The sequence below is a fragment of the Aegilops tauschii genome, chromosome 3 (genome assembly GCF_002575655.3).
Source record: "Aegilops tauschii subsp. strangulata cultivar AL8/78 chromosome 3, Aet v6.0, whole genome shotgun sequence".
Lineage (NCBI taxonomy): Eukaryota > Viridiplantae > Streptophyta > Magnoliopsida > Poales > Poaceae > Aegilops > Aegilops tauschii.
In genome coordinates, this window is record NC_053037.3 from 272,622,154 (window position 1) to 272,640,777 (window position 18,624).

General features: G+C 43.8%; 1 protein-coding gene across 4 annotated transcripts; it reads left to right on the forward strand.

The window, feature by feature from the left end:
* The first annotated feature begins 10,223 nt into the window (after positions 1 to 10,223).
* Positions 10,224 to 18,624, forward strand: LOC109787119 (probable protein phosphatase 2C 3). Of its 4 annotated transcripts, none has more exons than XM_020345680.4 (8): positions 10,224 to 10,670; positions 11,101 to 11,272; positions 11,365 to 11,518; positions 12,081 to 12,144; positions 12,299 to 12,406; positions 12,571 to 12,696; positions 12,835 to 13,067; positions 18,118 to 18,624. In XM_020345680.4, the coding sequence occupies exons 1-8, from the start codon at positions 10,344 to 10,346 to the stop codon at positions 18,335 to 18,337; spliced, it is 1,404 nt and encodes a 467-aa protein (XP_020201269.1). In that variant the 5' UTR covers positions 10,224 to 10,343; the 3' UTR covers positions 18,338 to 18,624. The 4 variants fall into 4 exon arrangements, with proteins under 4 accessions (XP_020201269.1, XP_020201270.1, XP_020201271.1 ...); XM_020345681.4 differs by lacking the exon at positions 18,118 to 18,624 and adding an exon at positions 17,340 to 17,681 and having other exon boundaries at positions 10,258 to 10,670; XM_020345682.4 differs by having other exon boundaries at positions 10,259 to 10,670; positions 18,034 to 18,624.

The following is an 18,624-nucleotide window of genomic DNA, read 5'->3' on the forward strand; positions in this document are numbered from 1 at the left end:
ACATCAGTATGTATGATTTCCAACAAATCTGTTGCTCGCTCCATTGTTCTGGAGAACGGCGTTCTAGTCATCTGCCCATGAGGCATGGTTCGCAAGTACCAAGTGATTCATAATCAAGTGATTCCAGAAGTCCATCAGTATGGAGTTTCTTCATGCGCTGTACACCAATATGACCCAAATGGCAGTGCCACAAATAAGTTGCACTATCATTATCAACTCTGCATCTTTTGGCTTCAACATTATGAATATGTGTATTACTACTATCGAGATTCAGCACAAATAGACCACTCTTTAAGGGTGCATGACCATAAAAGATATTACTCATATAAATAGAACAACCATTATTCTCAGATTTAAATGAATAACCGTCTCGCATCAAAAAAGATCCAGATATAATGTTCATGCTTAACGCTGGCACCAAATAACAATTATTTAGGTCTAAATTTAATCCCGAAGGTAGATGTAGAGGTAGCGTGCCGACGGCGATCACATCGAATTTGGAACCATTTCCCACGCGCATCGTCACCTCGTCCTTAGCCAATCTTCGCTCAATCCGTAGTCCCTGTTTCGAGTTGCAAATATTAGCAACAGAACCAGTATCAAATACCCAGGTGCTACTGCGATCTCTAGTAAGGTACACATCAATAACATGTATATCACATATACCTTTGTTCACCTTGCCATCCTTCTTATCCGCCAAATACTTGGGGCAGTTCCGCTTCCAGTGACCAGTCTATTTGCAGTAGAAGCACTCAGTCTCAGGCTTAGGTCCAGACTTGGGTTTCTTCTCCTGAGCAGCAACTTCTTTGCCGTTCTTTTTGAAGTTCCCCTTCTTCTTCCCTTTACCCTTTTTCTTGAAACTGGTGGTCTTGTTGACCATCAACACTTGATGCTCCTTCTTGATTTCTACCTCCGCAGCTTTTAGCATTGCGAAGAGCTCGGGAATTGTCTTATCCATCCCTTGCATGTTATAGTTCATCACAAAGCTCTTGTAGCTTGGTGGCAGTGATTGAAGAATTCTATCAATGACACTATCATCCGGAAGATTAACTCCCAGTTGAATCAAGTGATTGTTATACCCAGACATTTTGAGTATATGTTCACTGACAGAACTATTCTCCTCCATCTTGCAGCTATAGAACTTATTGGAGACTTCATATCTCTCAATCCGGGCATTTGCTTGAAATATTAACTTCAACTCCTAGAACATCTCATATGCTCCATGACGTTCAAAACGCCGCGGAAGTCCCGGTTCTAAGCCGTAAAGCATGGCACACTGAACTATCGAGTAGTCATCAGCTTTGCTCTGCCAGACGTTCTTAACGTCATCAGTAGCATCTGCAGTAGGCCTGGCACCCAGCGGTGCTTCCAGGACGTAATTCTTCTGTGCAGCAATGAGGATAACCCTCAAGTTACGGACCCAGTCCGTGTAATTGCTACCATCATCTTTCAACTTTGCTTTCTCAAGGAACGCATTAAAATTCAACGGAACAACAGCACGGGCCATCTATCTACAACAACATAGACAAGCAAAATACTATCAAGTACTAAGTTCATGATAAATTTAAGTTCAATTAATCATATTACTTAAGAACTCCCACTTAGATAGACATCCCTCTAATCATCTAAGTGATCACATGATCCAAATCAACTAAACCATAACCGATCATCACATGAAATGGAGTAGTTTTCAATGGTGAACATCACTATGTTGATCATATCTACTATATGATTCACGCTCGACCTTTCGGTCTCAGTGTTCCGAGGCCATATCTGTATATGCTAGGCTCGTCAAGTTTAACCCGAGTATTCTGCGAGTGCAAAACTGGCTTGCACCCGTTGTACAAGAATGTTGAGCTTATCACACCCGATCATCACGTGGTGTCTCGGCACGACGAACTTTTGCAACAGTGCATACTCAGGGAGAACACTTGTACCTTGAAATTTTTAGTGAGAGATGATCTTATAATGCTACCGTCAATCAAAGCAGAATAAGATGCATAAAGGATAAACATCACATGCAATCAATATAAGTGATATGATATGGCCATCATCATCTCGTGCCTTTGATCTCCATCTCCAAAGCACCGTCATGATCACCATCGTCACCGGCGCGACACCTTGATCTCCATCGTAGCATCATTGTCGTCTCGCCAACTATTGCTTCTACGACTATCGCTACCGCATAGTGATAAAGTAAAGCAATTACATGGCGATTGCATTTCATACAATAAAGCGACAACCATATGGCTCCTGCCAGTTGCCGATAACTCCGTTACAAAACATGATCATCTCATACAATAAAATATAGCATCGTGTCTTGACCATATCACATCACAACATGCCCTGCAAAAACAAGTTAGATGTCCTCTACTTTGTTGTTGCAAGTTTTACGTGGCTGCTACGGGCTGAGCAAGAACCGTTCTTACCTACGCATCAAAACCACAACGATATTTTGTCAAGTTCGTGTTGTTTTAACCTTCAACAAGGACCAGGCGTAGTCACACTCGGTTCAACTAAAGTTGGAGAAACCGACACTCGCCAGCCACTTGTGTGCGAAGCACGTCGGTAGAACCAGTCTCGCGTAAGCGTACGCGTAATGTCGGTCCAGGCCGCTTCATCCAACAATACCGCCGAACCAAAGTATGACATGCTGGTAAAGCAGTATGACTTGTATCACCCACAACTCACTTGTGTTCTAATCGTGCATAAAACATCTACGCATAAACCTGGCTCGGATGCCACTGCTGGGGAACGTAGTAATTTCAAAAAAATTCCTACGCACACGCAAGATCATGGTGATGCATAGCAACGAGAGGGGAGAGTGTTGTCTATGTACCCTCGTAGACCGTAAGCGGAAGCGTTATGACGATGCGGTTGATGTAGTCGTACGTCTTCACGATCGACCGATCCTCAGTACCGAACGTACGGCACCTCCGTGTTCAGCACACGTTCAGCTCGGTGACGTCCCGCGAACTCACGATCCAGTAGAGCTTCGTCAGCATGACCGCACGGTAATGGTGTTGATGAAGCTACCGACGCAGGGCTTCGCCTAAGCACTGATACGATATGACCGAGGTGGATTATGGAGGAGGGGGCACCGCACACGGCTAAGAGATCAATGATCAATTGTTGTGTCTCCAAGGGGTGCCTCCCTCCCCGTATATAAAGGAGTGGAGGAGGGGGAGGGGGCCGACCTCCTATGGCGCGCCCCATGAGGAGTCCTACTCCCACCGGGAGTAGGACTCCCCCCATCCAAGTAGGAGTAGGAGAGGAGAAGGAAGGGAGAGAAGGAGAGAAGGAAAGGGGGGCGCCGCCCCCTCCTTGTCCAATTCGGACTAGAGGGGGAGGGGGCGCGCGGCTGCCCTCGCCATCCCTCCTCTTCTCCCACTAGGGCCCATTAGGCCCAATATACTCCCCGGGGGGTTCCGGTAACCCCCCGGTACTCCGGTATATGTCCGAAACCTCCCGAAACACTTCCGGTGTCCGAACATAGTCGTCCAATATATCGATATTTATGTCTCGACCATTTCGAGACTCCTCGTCATGTCCGTGATCATATCCGGGACTCCGAACTACCTTCGAAACATCAAAACACAAAAAACTCATAATACCGATCGTCACAAAACTTTAAGCGTGCGGACCCTACGGGTTCGAGAACTATGTAGATATAACCGAGACACGTCTCCGGTCAATAACCAATAGCGGAACATGGATGCTCATATTGGTTCCTACATATTCTACGAAGATCTTTATCGGTCAAACCGCATAACATACGTTGTTCCCTTTGTCATCGGTATGTTACTTGCCCGAGATTCGATCGTCGGTATCTCAATACGTAGTTCAATCTCGTTACCGGCAAGTCTCTTTACTCATTCCGTAATGCATCATCCCGTAATTAACTCATTAGTCACATTGCGTGCAAGGCTTATAGTGATGTGCATTACCGAGAGGGCCCAGAGATACCTCTCCGACAATCGGAGTGACAAATCCTATTCTCAATCTATGCCAACTCAACGAACACCATCGGAGACACCTGTAGAGCACCTTTATAATCACCCAGTTACGTTGTGACGGTTGGTAGCACACAAAGTGTTCCTTCGGTATTCGGGAGTTACATAATCTCATAGTCATAGGAGCATGTATAAGTCATGAAGAAAGCAATAGCAACATACTAAACGATCAAGTGCTAAGCTAACGGAATGGGTCATGTCAATTACATCATTCTCCTAATGATGTGATCCCGTTAATCAAATGAGAACTCATGTCTATGGCTAGGAAACTCAACCATCTTTGATCAACGAGCTAGTCAAGTAGAGGCATGCTAGTGACACTATGTTTGTCTATGTATTCACACATGTATTATGTTTCCGGTTAATACAATTCTAGCATGAATAATAAACATTTATCATGATATGAGGAAATAAATAATAACTTTATTATTGCCTCTAGGGCATATTTCCTTTAGGAGGATCACCTCACCGTCGAGGCCACTGTCGACGCCTCGCGCGCCAATGCCGCGACGCGGTTGGTTGCTTTAAACGACAATTCATGGCGTTTTCTCGAGGCCACCATCGGTGCCTTCAACAAAGACTACGAGGTGTTTTCTCTGCATGCCCGTGCTTACCTCAACTCGAGAGCCATCAGGTTGGCGCCCGGAGCGGCTCAGGCAACTCACTACGACGAGGAGGGCACCCACGATGTGGAGGCCTCGCCCTCTTCCATGTCCAAGGAGCCAATCATCATCGGTATCTCCGACGATGAGGAGTAGCTTGTCTTATTAGCTCACTATAAGGACCTATGTTCAGTTAACTAGCTACGCTGGTTAGGCATGCTCGGTTTACCCGTTGCATGTGCTACTTCTGCCTTTCCTTAACAAATTCTAGTGAATTATCCTATATACTTTTACCATGCAATCTGTTGCTCTAGTGTATATGTTCTATATGTCGTGCAATGTGGTGCTCACTTATTAACTGTTTGGTTAATTAGTTGTCGTGTTCAGTTAACTGTTTGGTTCAATTCTGCAATGTGATGTTCAATTCTTCAGGGTGCAATTTTGTATTGTCTTCCATGTGACAAATAAATCAAATTTATATATACAAAATACATGAGAAACAAATACAATTACTATATTTGCAAGTTATCAAGCATGCTTGGTTGGCTTAAGTGTCTGATCTTCTACTATGTTATATATTATGCAGTGTGGTGCTTAGTTAATGTTTGGTTCATTTGCTGTGGTGTTTAGTTAACTGTTTGGTTCAAGTCTGCAATGCGATGTTCAATTGTTGTGGGTACAATTTTGTATTGTTATGCATGTGAGGAATAAATCGAATTTGGTTGTACTAAATACATGAGAAACATATACAATTGCTATATTTCCAAGTTCTTAATCATGCTTGGTTTCGATAAATGGCTTTTCCATGTGGCTCGAATTAAACTGCTGAATCTGTAATGTGTTTGTTTTTCATCAACATATTTTACTGATAGTATGCTAACCCTGGCTTAACCTGATCAATACCTACCTTATATGTGTTGCAGGGAAATAATGGGAAGCACTGAGGTTTACAATCGAGGTGTGCACATGCATGGTCCTTGTCTAATAGCACATTGTTGTGCAATTGCAGGAACCATTCTAATATTTAGGTTTTTAACAATTTGGTCATGCACATGTAGGTCCTGCTGTCAGAGGTTTTGATCCACTGTTCGACCCATTTTGCATATGGGGAAATGACCTGTCCATGAATATCAGTCAAGTCAAGAAACTAAGAAAGATTGTTAGGATAAAGAAACTAGCGACGAGGAATAACAAGATATTTATGTGCAAAATGAAGAAGACATCAACGCACCACAGAATGATACTAACTATTATATCTTGTCTTTTTTATTCCTTTGCGCCATTGCCGAATTTAGAGAAGATATTTATGGATATCTTTGTTTTCAGGCTTTTCTAAAGTAGTTCACTGATGATTAGGAGGCGAGGAAAGTATTCATACAACACCCACGGTACAATATTGAAGTCTTCCTCAACAGGACGAACGATGGACGGTCAATCATCCACAGGCACTGGCCTAAAGTTGCAAGGAGCTTCAACATCAATGAAGGCTCAATATTCGCCTTCCGCTTCAGGAGTTTTCCAGATGAGATTCATCTGTCTATCTACCGTCTCTGATGCTAATTTCCAAAGGTTATAGATGTTGCATGTGAAACTTGGTGCTGGTGCAGTTGTGTAATGGGGTAGCTAGCCATATGCCTATCTGGTGTAACTGCGTGCTGAAGCTATATGTACTCTAATGTATTTCAATTATGAAATCCTGGTTCGTAACACGAAAATCAAATATATTATGTGTTTAATATGAAATGTCAATTTGATTAATAAATGGATTATTAATAATAGGTCAATTAACATGCTAATTGGGTTTTTTCTATTGCAAACGGTTATTGAGAAAACACCGTGGGCGATGACCTCAGACACACAATTTCTAGCAAGAAAACATGCTGGATCAATGAATAATCACGCACGACTTCCTCTTAAAAACTGTTTGCGTTATGCCACCATGCGCAAACGTTTACCACAGAAAAAGTGTGCGATGGATAGCCTATGCCACACAGTTTCTTCTAGGGATCGTGTGTGATGCATTCAATAACGCAAATGGTAAAATTGTTAATATCGTCTGCAATGACAATGCTATAAACGATTTAGTGGGGAAAATTGTGTGTGATGTACCTACGAACGGAAACGTTTTTCCTGAATTAACTGTGTGGGATGTACATACGAACGGAAAATGTATTTTTTGGATTGACTGTGCGGGATGTACATACAAACAGAAACACATTCTTGGATTGACTGTGTGGAATGTACATACGAACAGAGCCGTTTGTCTAGGACTGACTGTGTGGGATGTACATACGACCGGAAACGATCGGGCCTATATAATTGTACTTTTTTAACACAACCATATGTATAACCGTATTCGATCGCTCGCCTGTCGCACACGAGCTCATTTTGTCCAGCATGTGTGACCGGAGGCCCTATCCCGACGGTTTCTGGGTCATGTGGGAAGGACCCCGCTATCGCCCACACTCACTAGGCGACGGTTCCAAATGCCGTCGCGGAAATGGGTTAAAAACCGTTTGTATAGCATCTCGTTGTACCAGTGATTATTGATGCCCGTTCGATTACTCTTGCAAAATTTCATTGTTCCACTATTATGTTCGATTCTAATTTCAAATTTGTATGGGTCATTTCTATGCCTAATCTCCTTGCCGCCAATTGTATAAAGAAATTGTAAGGCATTTTATTTGTGTTCATGAAGACCACACTAGCGTATGCTATTGATCACGTATATGGGACTTGGGTCATGCTAGCCCGGCCCGAACCCATCGTACTTTGGGCCACGGCAAACCGGGCCAACCCGACTAGGTATACTTATCATCCCGTGCTGCCATGCGCTACTGATAAGATTCTATTTGTAGGTTTTCTCCTAGTAGTGATGCTAAAGGGAGGCCCAAGCACGATCCAATAAAACCATTGTACAACCTTTGGGTCGGGCCAACCCAAGCACGACCAAGTATAATAATTATTAATTGCAACATGCATTTTTCTATTTTTAAATAACTAATTAAGGCACATTGTGAAGTAAATAAAGTACATATTTACCTAAAAAGCCTTAATTTTGTTTACGAGAACATATCTATATCATATAGGTTCTACTAATAATCACAAAACACATTTGTGAAGATTTCAGACCCAATCAGGCCGAGCCGGACCAAGCACAACCCACATCATCGTGTCAGGTTGTGCCACCCATTTTCTCAATTTCCAGACCTAGCCCGACGTGGCTTGTTGTGCCATGTCAGCCCAAAGCCCATTTTATTTTGTGTTGTGTCTTACTTTTCGTATCAGACGAGTTCCGGGCCAACCCTAAAAAGCCCGGCCCAAATATGAGGTTCACACACAAATGTGTGTAACCAAGCCACGAGTGCACATGATCGTCGAGGTGCGGCCTACAACAAGGCAAACGCTTCAGATGATGGTGATTGCCAAAATATTGATATTTGGGGTGATGCTTGGATTTTATACTATGCTAATAGGAAAGTTATCACTCCAAAAGGCGGCCATTTGCTATTGAGAGTGGCTCATTTAATTGATCCAGTTTCTAATAACTGGGATAAAAATCTGATTAGACAAACTTTATAGGCTATTGATGCAAAGCGAGTCTTGGCTATCCCTCTTTCCCAACATGACATGCAAGATTTTGTTGCTTAGAGTTTTATGATATTTTTTGGTTCAATCAACCTACCGTGTGGAATGGGATCATCAATATGGAAGCAAACTACGACACACTAACGACATGGGACAAACCGCGACTAATCCTATCTGATGCAAGATTTAGAAGCTTTTGTGTCCGGCAAAGGTTACAAATTTTTATTTGACGCACATTGCATGACACCCTCCCGTGTCGTGTTACGTTTACTAATAGAGATATGAAAGTTCTACCACAAATGTCATTATTGTTTTTTGGGGTAGAAGATACAAAAAACATGTTATTTCTATCCAATAAAGCAAAGCAGGCTTGGAGGGGGATTGGGATGGATGGAATTATTAATCGAGCATGTGATGTTGACCGTGCCAGCGAGGCGGTTATGAAATTCTTACTTCATTTGCCATGTTAGGATTTATCTATTTTGGGCTTTTAAAATGCCCGGAAAATGATTATCATTAATATCTGGTATTTGTGGCTAGAAAGGCGTAAACCAATTCATGAGGAGATAGTTCAGAATGTGATGAGGACATCAATACCATTGTTACACCCACAGCCCCTGCTGCTATATATACTGGACCAATTATTAGAGCTCGCGCACGCCAATTGAATTATCAAGTACTTTGGTTTCTTGGTAACAAAATCTAATGTTCATGAGAATATGATGCTGCCTAAATTGGATACATTTGTGTTGATTACTAATGAAGAGCCTAGCATGGACAAGAGGGATGAACACTGGAGTAGGATCAAGCATGGAGATGAATGCACGCGCGAAGGGATCCAGAATGGCGTTACTAGTGCATATTTGAGCACTTTGAAGCCTCCGCGATGACCTACAAGGATATGGACGAAATATACAAGATGCCCCTTCACAAATTTCGTCCATAACTTATTTTAGGTGCCGTGTCACCTTATTTTTGGGCCAGACCCATGTAATTTCGAAATACTAAAGTATAGGCTATTTTTAGAGTCCATATGTGTGGGGAAAACAGAGTTAGGGTTGGTTTCGGACCCCTCCTTCAAGGGGCCACGAAATCCCCCCTTCCTCCATATATACAACCCTTAGGGCATCGTTTAGACTTTGGATTTTGTTTAGATTAAAACTTCGCCATAGCTGTAACTTCGCGTACTTCGTTTGTGTTCAACGACCAGACCAAGACGTCACAGAATCTCACTTGATTAATAAAGCTTTCCTCTTTTATTCGCAATATCCAGATTGCAATTTCAGTTTCTTGCTTGTTCTTCATTTGTTTGCAGGAAATAGACCTTCGTGGTCAGGTTGGTCGTCCTCCGGCGTGGTCAATAACCTCTCGGAGTTGGTTTAGCGGTTGCTAAGGCGCGACGTCCTTGCACGTTCGTAGTTGAATCGTCAAAGTCTACTTCACCAAAAACGATAGCCACCATCTTATCAAAAAACGGGACACCTTTGCCTCTATCAGAATGCCTATCGGATTTCTACGGGGATTCATTCTATTATGAATAATTTTGTTACGTCTTCTTGTCCAAATGCGTCCATGAAGAAAGGAGGTTGAAGTATGCCACATTTGGTTTTTGACAAATTAAATGTGATGCATCTTTTGATCATGATCCTCTTAGGGCACAATTGGGGCGGTCTTGTGGGACGATAAAGGCAAATTCATTGTTTGGGAATGGAAAGATTAACCGGTGTGCGAATGTTTTTATGGTTGAAGTTTCGGCTCTCAGATTCGGTTTTTCTATGGTACAAACGATGGGATGCAATCGTCTTGTTATTAACTCTGACAATTTGAAGATCATTGATAGTAAAGAATGAAGAAGGTTCGTCGGGTATTTTTTATTTTTATAAATTCGAGCACCATAATAGGTATTCACTCCGTCCTAAAATAAATGACTCAATTTTGTACTGACTTTATAGCGAGGTCACGAACCATGTAACTACTATTTTGAATGAATAAATTCTTCACTTCTGTTTTTTTTAAACGCACCGGTGCCGCAAGCATGAAGCCATAAAAATGGACAAAACAAAACCGCGTCTCCCGGCTTCCCCACCGTTCCGCGTGCACTGTCGGTCCCGCCTCGATCCGATCGGCGAAAGGAAAGGGAATGTCGTCGTCGTCGTCGGCGGCGGAACAGCATGGCCACCATGCCGTAGGCGGCCGCGAGCTAGTGCCGCTCGCGGCTCTCATAAAGGAGGAGTCCCGCACCGAGCGGCACGCCGTCACTCGGAGCAGGATCTGCGCGCGTGAGGATGGAGGAGTAGGAGGGGAAGTTGGGGAGGCGGAGACGCGGCGGCCACTGCTACGGTATGGGTGCGCCGCGCAGTCCAAGAAGGGGGAGGACTTCTTCCTACTCAGGACCGACTGCGCGCGCCCCTCTACTTCCTCGTCCTCTTCGACCACCTCGCATCCCCCCACCTTCGCGGTTTTCGCCGTAAGTCGCGTGCCCTTGTGCTTGCTGAAAGGTTGCTGTGCGGTCTCTAGATGCGGTGGTGGTTGTGCCGCGCGCGTGGTTTCGCTACCGTGTGCACTTGATCCGTAGCTGGGGTTTGAGCCCGGGAGTAGCTAAATAGTTAGGTAGTGAGCTTTGGTTCGCTGTTTGAAGCTACTGCAGGTGCATCGGCAGCTTGTATTTTGCCTTCTCCCATCTGAGGTCGGTGATTGGTGAAGTGATGTGCTCAGCTATATATTCTGATTTGTTGTAGTCATTTGCAGCCTTGTTTTTGGTAGGACCTAGGGGTGGCAGTTTATGCTTGAAAATCATATGTAAGCCATAGCCGCATACACGTGTGCGCTATAAAGTAGAATGCTCTGGTTGAGGGTGGACTAGTCTATTCGATAATTGGATGTTCCATTGTCAGCAGGTTCTTGACGGGCATAACGGCGATGCCGCTGCAATATATACAAGGGACAATCTGCTCAACCATGTCCTGAGCGCGATGCCACAGGGTCTTTCGCGGGAGGAGTGGTTGCATTCTCTGCCCCGTGCGCTTGTCGCGGGATTCGTCAAGACCGACAAGGAATTCCAAACCAAAGGCATGGTTCTGTCACTTGTATTTGGCGTTTTGCTGCAGCACCATAAGTTACGATGAATGTTGATGGAATTTCCTTTTGCTGCCATGTACCAGGCCAAACTTCGGGCACAACTGCCACATTTGCGATAATCGATGGCTGGACTATCACTGTTGCTTCAGTTGGCGATTCTCGCTGTATTTTGGATGCTCAGGGTGGGGCTGTTTCTTTGCTTACAGTTGATCACCGACTAGAAGAAAATGTCGAGGAGTGAGTACCAGCTGCTTACCAAGAATGTGCATTACTATGTTGTTTTATTTGGAGGGTTTTGCTAGTCAGCAAACATACCCTCCCTGCAAAGAAATATAATCTGGTAAAAATAGAGTAGCATGATGGGTGTTTTCCTTTCTTGTATGTATTATGTATTGGATGACTAATTTTTGTTGGTGCCTTTTTGATCCCTTGACACTTTATTGTGTCCTGCGGGATTTGAAATGTTTCATGTGAAAGTCCAGCAAATTCTCGTTGAACCTTTGAATGTTCATGACACCTCTTCGATTCTCACGGAGTAGGGATAACATAGAAAAATGTGGAGATACTATCAATAGATTAGCATTTACTCGACTGGTTATCTGAGTGCAGTGATGGAAGGGGTGGGGAGTGAAAAAGTTCATTAATTGCAATCTTGGTTTCAATGTTAGCCCTGTATTGTGAAATTTCAAGTAATATCATTGCCTTGTATTCTTTTTTTTTTTGTTAATGCCCAAGCACTAATACGTACAAGTAATTGCTCATCTTCACTTCACCTAACCATCGAATAAAATGGTGGCAGGAGGGAGCGTGTCACAGCGAGTGGAGGTGAAGTTGGAAGGCTTAGTGTGGTTGGTGGAGCAGAGGTTTGCTCTCAGTTACTACCTCTTTCTGTTAATGAAGGGCATTTAATATGTTTGCTTTTTCGTGCTGTTTAAGATAGATCTGTATCCTATACGTATTGGTTAACTTTGGAAGGATGAGCAAACATGCTAAGAATTTGTGTTGGCTCGTCTTTAGATTGGTCCACTGCGATGCTGGCCAGGAGGTTTGTGCCTATCCAGATCCATTGGAGACATAGATGTTGGTGAATTTATCGTACCTGTTCCTTATGTCAAGCAAGTGAAGGTACTTCTATGACATGTCATGAATTGCTCCAACTTCTCCTCTTCAGAATATTTTAATTCTGTATATATAAACCCATAACTTGATGTAAAAATTCCATGCCTATACTTATCTGCCATTGCTAGCCGGGAATGCTTTCTGCTTGATGTGTTGTTCATTTGCCATAGTTGTCAAATACTGGTGGGAGGCTTATTATTGCTTCAGACGGCATTTGGGATGCATTGTCTTCAGATGCAGCTGCAAAGTGTTGCAGAGGGTTGCCTGCTGAACTCGCTGCCAAGCAAGTAGTTAAGGTAAAACATTTAGCGTGACTTCATAGTTTGCAAGGTGTTGTGTTACCATTGGTGATGCTTCTATTGGTCACAAATTATTTTTCTTGCATAACCAGACATGCACTTCTGATCAATTAAATGTGTGAAATAATTATTTAGGAGGCACTCAAGACAAGGGGCCTAAAAGATGACACGACATGTGTCGTTGTTGACATAATCCCACCTGATCAAACGATACGCCCTCTATCTCCACCGAAAAAGATGAATAAGTTGAAGTCCCTGATTTTTAGGAAAAAAGCAAAGGACCAGCCCAATAAATTGACTAAGCAGCTTTCTTCAGTGGGTATGGTTGAAGAGATATTTGAAGAAGGTTCAGCGATACTATCAGAGAGGTTAGTTGTACTCTTGCTCATATTTGTTTCACTGTCTTTAATATGAAGTTGTTGAGAGAGTATGTGTATTTTCAGTACTCCCGTGCTGAAGGCTGTAAGTAATGAGATTCGTTGTGAACCATGAAAAACACACACAAATTTTGGTCATTCTGAGTCCTAAACACAAATCTAGCATGATAACCACCAACCAGCCACATTGTATTCCCATGGCCAAATTTTACTGGCTGGATCACTGGCCACTCCAATTTCTTTTCCTGAGTAAACGTAAAGCTTGCGCCTTGATGCATATGTGGTTTCGGCGTGTGACTGTTCACATTGTGCATCATGAAGCCTCTTTAGAGCCTGTGCAATATCTTTGTCAGATGTAATCAGACTTCTGAATTGGACTTGCAAGATTTGTAGAACCAGTAGCTGGTGGGCATAAAAATCCGAGAAACAAACACCGGACTAAAATTGAATTCATATCTTTTCCCCATTGAGAGCTGAAAATTTAGGTTCCAGTATTGACCAACCGAATTAGTCCTTGCTTCGACAACCCCGTAAACATGTTCACCTTTATGAAGTTACGCTTGTCAAATACAGTGCACCAATAAAACCAGTGAAATTAGACCTACTCGGGCTGAGCCAGAATACGGCCATCCAAGTGGGCCTTTAATATAGGTAATTTTGGTTTTTAGCCTCTGTTAACCGAAAAAACTGAATAAACCTGTACGCAAGGATAATCCATTGATTCGTATGCTAAATCTGAATGCCCCAACTGCCCAAGACCTGCTTTCCCAATCCCACATCAGCCTTTACTTCCCGCATAGCCGAACAGCAGCACGCCCGATCTTTCTAGTACTTAAACGTGCTGGCAACGGCGGAGCTAGGAATTATACACAAGGGGGGCCGAATATTGAACAAGACTCTAAAAGGCAACATGGTGTATCGAATATTTATGCGACTTTTTCTAGAAGAAAAAAGTCCATTTTACTACCCTGAATAAAGTGGGTGGTTCACTTTACCCCCTGATCTATTTTTCTGCTTCTTTTACCCCCCAAACAAACCCAAACCAGACAAAACACTCCCTTGGTGGTTTTTCTCCACCCGCTGCTGATGTGGCACTAGTCAACGGCGGTTTTGACCTGGGTGGGGCCCCCTTGTCAGGTTTCTCTCACCTCTCTCTCTCTCTCTCTCTCTCTCTCTCTCTCCAGGTCGGATAGAGCTGCCGCTGCACCCGCCGGCGAGCAGAGCAGGACTAGGCAGGGTCGGCAGGAGGCGGTGGCGCGCGGGGGTCGAGGCGGTGGTGGCAGCCACTAGCGGTGGGTACTCGGGGTGGGCTCGCGCGGCGGTGGGATGGCATGGCCGGCGGTGGCGAGGCGATCCGCGGCGGCGCGGGACGGGGCTCCTCTGGTAGGACGCTGACGCGATGGGCAGGAGAGGGCGGCGGCTCATGGGTGACGCGGTGAGGGAGGTGGGGCGCGGGTGGCTCGGGCACGGATCTGCCCGAGGCGAGCTCCTTCGGGCGGCAGCGAATCTGACCTGGAGAGAGAGAGCGGGGGGGGGGGGGGGAGGTGAGAGAAACCTGACAAGGGGGCCCCACCCAGGTCAAAACCGCCGTTGACTAGTGCCACATCAGCAGTGGGTGGAGAAAAACTAGCCAGGGGGGTGTTTTGTCTGGTTTGGGTTTGTTTGGGGGGTAAAAGAAGCAGAAAAATAGATTAGGGGGTAAAGTGAACCACCCACTTTATTCAGGGTAGTAAAATGGACTTCTTTCTTTCTAGAAAAATAATAGAAATTAATTGATGCCAGTATAGCAGAATATGTGCTATTATTACTAATAAGGTGTTGATAACATAGACATATCACATACCCCCTCTGTTCCTAAATATTTGTCTTTTTAGAGGTTTCAAATGGACTACCACATACGGATGTATATAGACATATTTTAGAGTGTAGATTCACTCATTTTGCTCCGTATGTAGTCACCTGTTGAAATCTCTAGAAAGACAAATATTTAGAAACAGAGGGAGTAGATAGCATGAAAGCAAAATGCATAATTAGATGGCAATGAATAAACAATTAACAGTCAGCATAGACCTTTCGTCGTATTTAATCCAACAACAATTGATTTTTTTAGGGTGTTATGTTGGTAAAACGTCAGCTATTTATATATTTTGAAAACAAAGTAACCAAGAGACATTTGTAAATTACAACAACAAAATTTGCCTTGTCCTTGTGTATTTTGCCTCTTCCGACATTGTCTTGGAAGTGTAGAATAGTTAGTGGCAGAGGAGAAGCCGCAGTACAAAATAAACAAGTGGTGGCTAGTGTGCGTGTGTGTCTGAAGCAATAGAAGCTAAAGTCAAACATGCTATTCACTTTTACTACTCAGTTGGATCTTCTGTGGGTACTCTATCTCACAAAAATGCTGTTCGGAGAGGGATATAGGTGAGGCCACATAGCTCTTTACATCAATAATCCGGGGGTCTTCAGAAAAATTCTGAATGTTGGGGGGAGCCGTGGCCCCTGCTGGTCCCCCCCTGGATCGGCCGTTGCGTGCTGGTGCCTGCATGTGTAATGTTAGTTACACGCTAGCAGTAGGAGCGTTGTTTCCTGCTCTTCGCCTGCTGCTGCAGTGCTCCGCAGGAACCTGCTTGTTTGTTGGCTGTTGCACTACTTTTTGTAAGACTGAAGTGTTGAAGTCTGTTTGTCAACATCGGAGAGCTTTATGTTTATGCTCATGGATGGATAAACTATGTCGCGCTGAACATTACTGTTTGTGGTGTTATGCTGTCATAATTTTGTTAAATCTCTGTCAAAATGGTTGAAATTGCCTCCTGTGCATGTACATCCAAATTGGTGTTAATCGAAAACCAAACAAAACTGACAGTTAACTGAATTCTTAGTTTCCGGAATTTGAATGTAAATTCCGGTTTCCCCTTTTCACGAACCGAACTTGGTAAAAACTGTTTTTTTGGTTTAAACTGAAGGCCCACATGTAAACAAGCTTGTTATTTCTTTCTAGTGTTCAGATTGTGTTTTTGTTTTTGCCATATGTGGTTAAATCTATTGAATGTTGGAAGTTTGTCCTGAACAATTCGATTATGCCTGAACTTGCTTTACATAGTAAAATCATGATTTTACTTCCCAAAGGACCATTCTGATCATTAACCTGCTAGTAGCCCTATTTTTAATTAGCAAATTACACATCAAATTACTGTAATCATATGTTCTCTTTACTACTTAAAAAAGACATAGCATTCAGTGTTTCACTCCTCCTGCGTTTCGCTCGATGGCTTTTACTTCTCTCCCTTCGTCCGCCCCCCTCTACAGAGGTTTTAATTCCATATCCCACCCGGTTTTCTGCTTGAAAACTGCCCCACCACCCATGAAAACCGCCCATAGCAGACCTGGCAAGAAATATTTGCCCTAGACGCACGATTGCCCCCATGCTCCATCGTTACCTGGCTGCGGCAGGGAGACGGACCTCGCCCTCGTCACTTGTCTGCCATGCCTTGGTCTTCGCCGGCGGTGCACCACGAACCTTCTCATCAGCGATTGGATTAGCACCTACAGACCGATGTGCCGTATCAGTCACATCGCTGGCAAGCCGAGCACCGTGGTGGAGTGGAGCACGGTGAGCCCAGCAACGCTAGGAATGCTGTGGTGTTGCAGTAGAAGAAGGCATATCAGCGGTGTAGGATCACCTGACGAAGGTGGCGCTGATGACCAGTGTAGCCAGCAGCACCAGGTCCTTGCGCAAACTTCCCCATGAACATGAACTCTTCCGACGTCATTTCTGTTGGGTCAGTTCCTGAGAGCATACACATCACGTACGTACATGCTAGAAATTTTATTTCTCGGCTTCAGCTCTTGATAGAATACACAGAAGGTATGTACGTGCTAAGAATTTTGGTGGGTAATCAATCTTAGCATTTGTTAGGAGATTATAAATGACATAATAACTGATTTTTATCTATCCTGTGAACAATTGAATTGGCATCGATCAACTGCAAGTGCAAGCAGGCTCACACAACTTGTAATTAAATGCACGTCACTCCTGACCTATTTGAACCAGAAAATGTCATGAACATAAATTCAGTAGTAACTTGACAGTATAATAAGGTAAACTATTGTTACAATTTCTGTTGTAACAAATTGAAGTTTCTGTTAGCAGGGCGAACTTCAGTTCATTTGAACCAGAAAATGTCATGAACATGAAAGCAGTAGTGACTTGAAAGTACAATAAGCTAAACTGTTGCTGTAACAAGTTGAAGTTTCTGTTAGCAGGACCAACTTCAGCTCAGGTGTCAGAAAAAACTTTAGTTCCGGATTTAGGAACAATCAGTCAGCTTAACTCAAGCTAATTTGCACATTGAATTACAAATGTAATCAAAGAGAGGTAGGGATGGAGGGCGCTGTCTGAAGTCGCTCGGGGGCTCAAACAGGAACTTGTGGCTGATGTGGATGGAGATGGACCGAGTTGGCGAACGGCGCTTCATGGCTGGACACTGGCGATGGCCGGTTGTGGGACGCTGGCAATAGCAGCTTGAGGACGGGGGCCTTGGAGGTGAGGTGTGCATCCGCCGCTTGGGGTTTGGCTTTGGATTCGGCATCGTGTACACTACACTGCCACACTGGTGATGGTAGAGAGAGAGAGAGGGGGGGGGGGAGGACCGAAGAATCCCTCTTAATGAGCAGGATGTGTCATTGAAGAGGTGGTGAGCTTGGATTGCGGAGAACCGAAAAGTGCTTTGATGGGGGAGGCAGTAGACAATCCCTCTTAATGTTCATGAGGATTCTAAGCGGATATAGTAGGTGTTCAAGCCCCGTTGCAACGCACATGCAATTACCTAGTAGTTTAAACATTGTAGTGGGTTGGAACTTTAGTTTAGAACAGACTTTTTCTCCATTTCTGTTCAACTCAGTGTTTTGTTTTACTCATTTTTGTTTGAACTTTCTTTGTTTTACTCATTGGTTCTAGAAGATGATGACCCGAATGTACTTTCATTTGTCAAGTGGAATGCCATTATAAAAGAATGGTAAGTTGATGTACTACACTGGACAGGTTGGGTAATGACTCAGGTAGTCGGAGAACATCGTCAAGCTTGTTTACATGTGCCATCTGCCAGGCAGATCTTGAACCAAGTGAAGGTACATCAGTTCATGTAGGTTCAGTATTCTCTTCGAGCTCTAAGCCATGGGAAGGCCCTTTCCTTTGTTCTGATTGCCGCGACAAGAAGGATGCCATGGAAGGTAAACGACCGAGTGGCGTGAAAGTTCTGTGATCAGTTACAGTCAACCACCATTGTAGCTTCCGCAAACTCTCACCTTATTATTCACAGTGAGCATCCTTGCATTACAAAAAATTGGTACAAATTTTAGGCAATTTGGATCGTTTAGGCTGCATTTTTATTTTATTATGTGGGGAACTAGCCAACATTGTAAGTAGAACTTGGGAAAGGATTTGTGAAGCTAGTGAGTAGAGGGTTCTTGAACCAACAGCAGCTCGCTTCTCGTGAGTTGAGTACGATATTCCTTCTTTATCTGTAACTTGATGCCTTTGCTTGCCAAA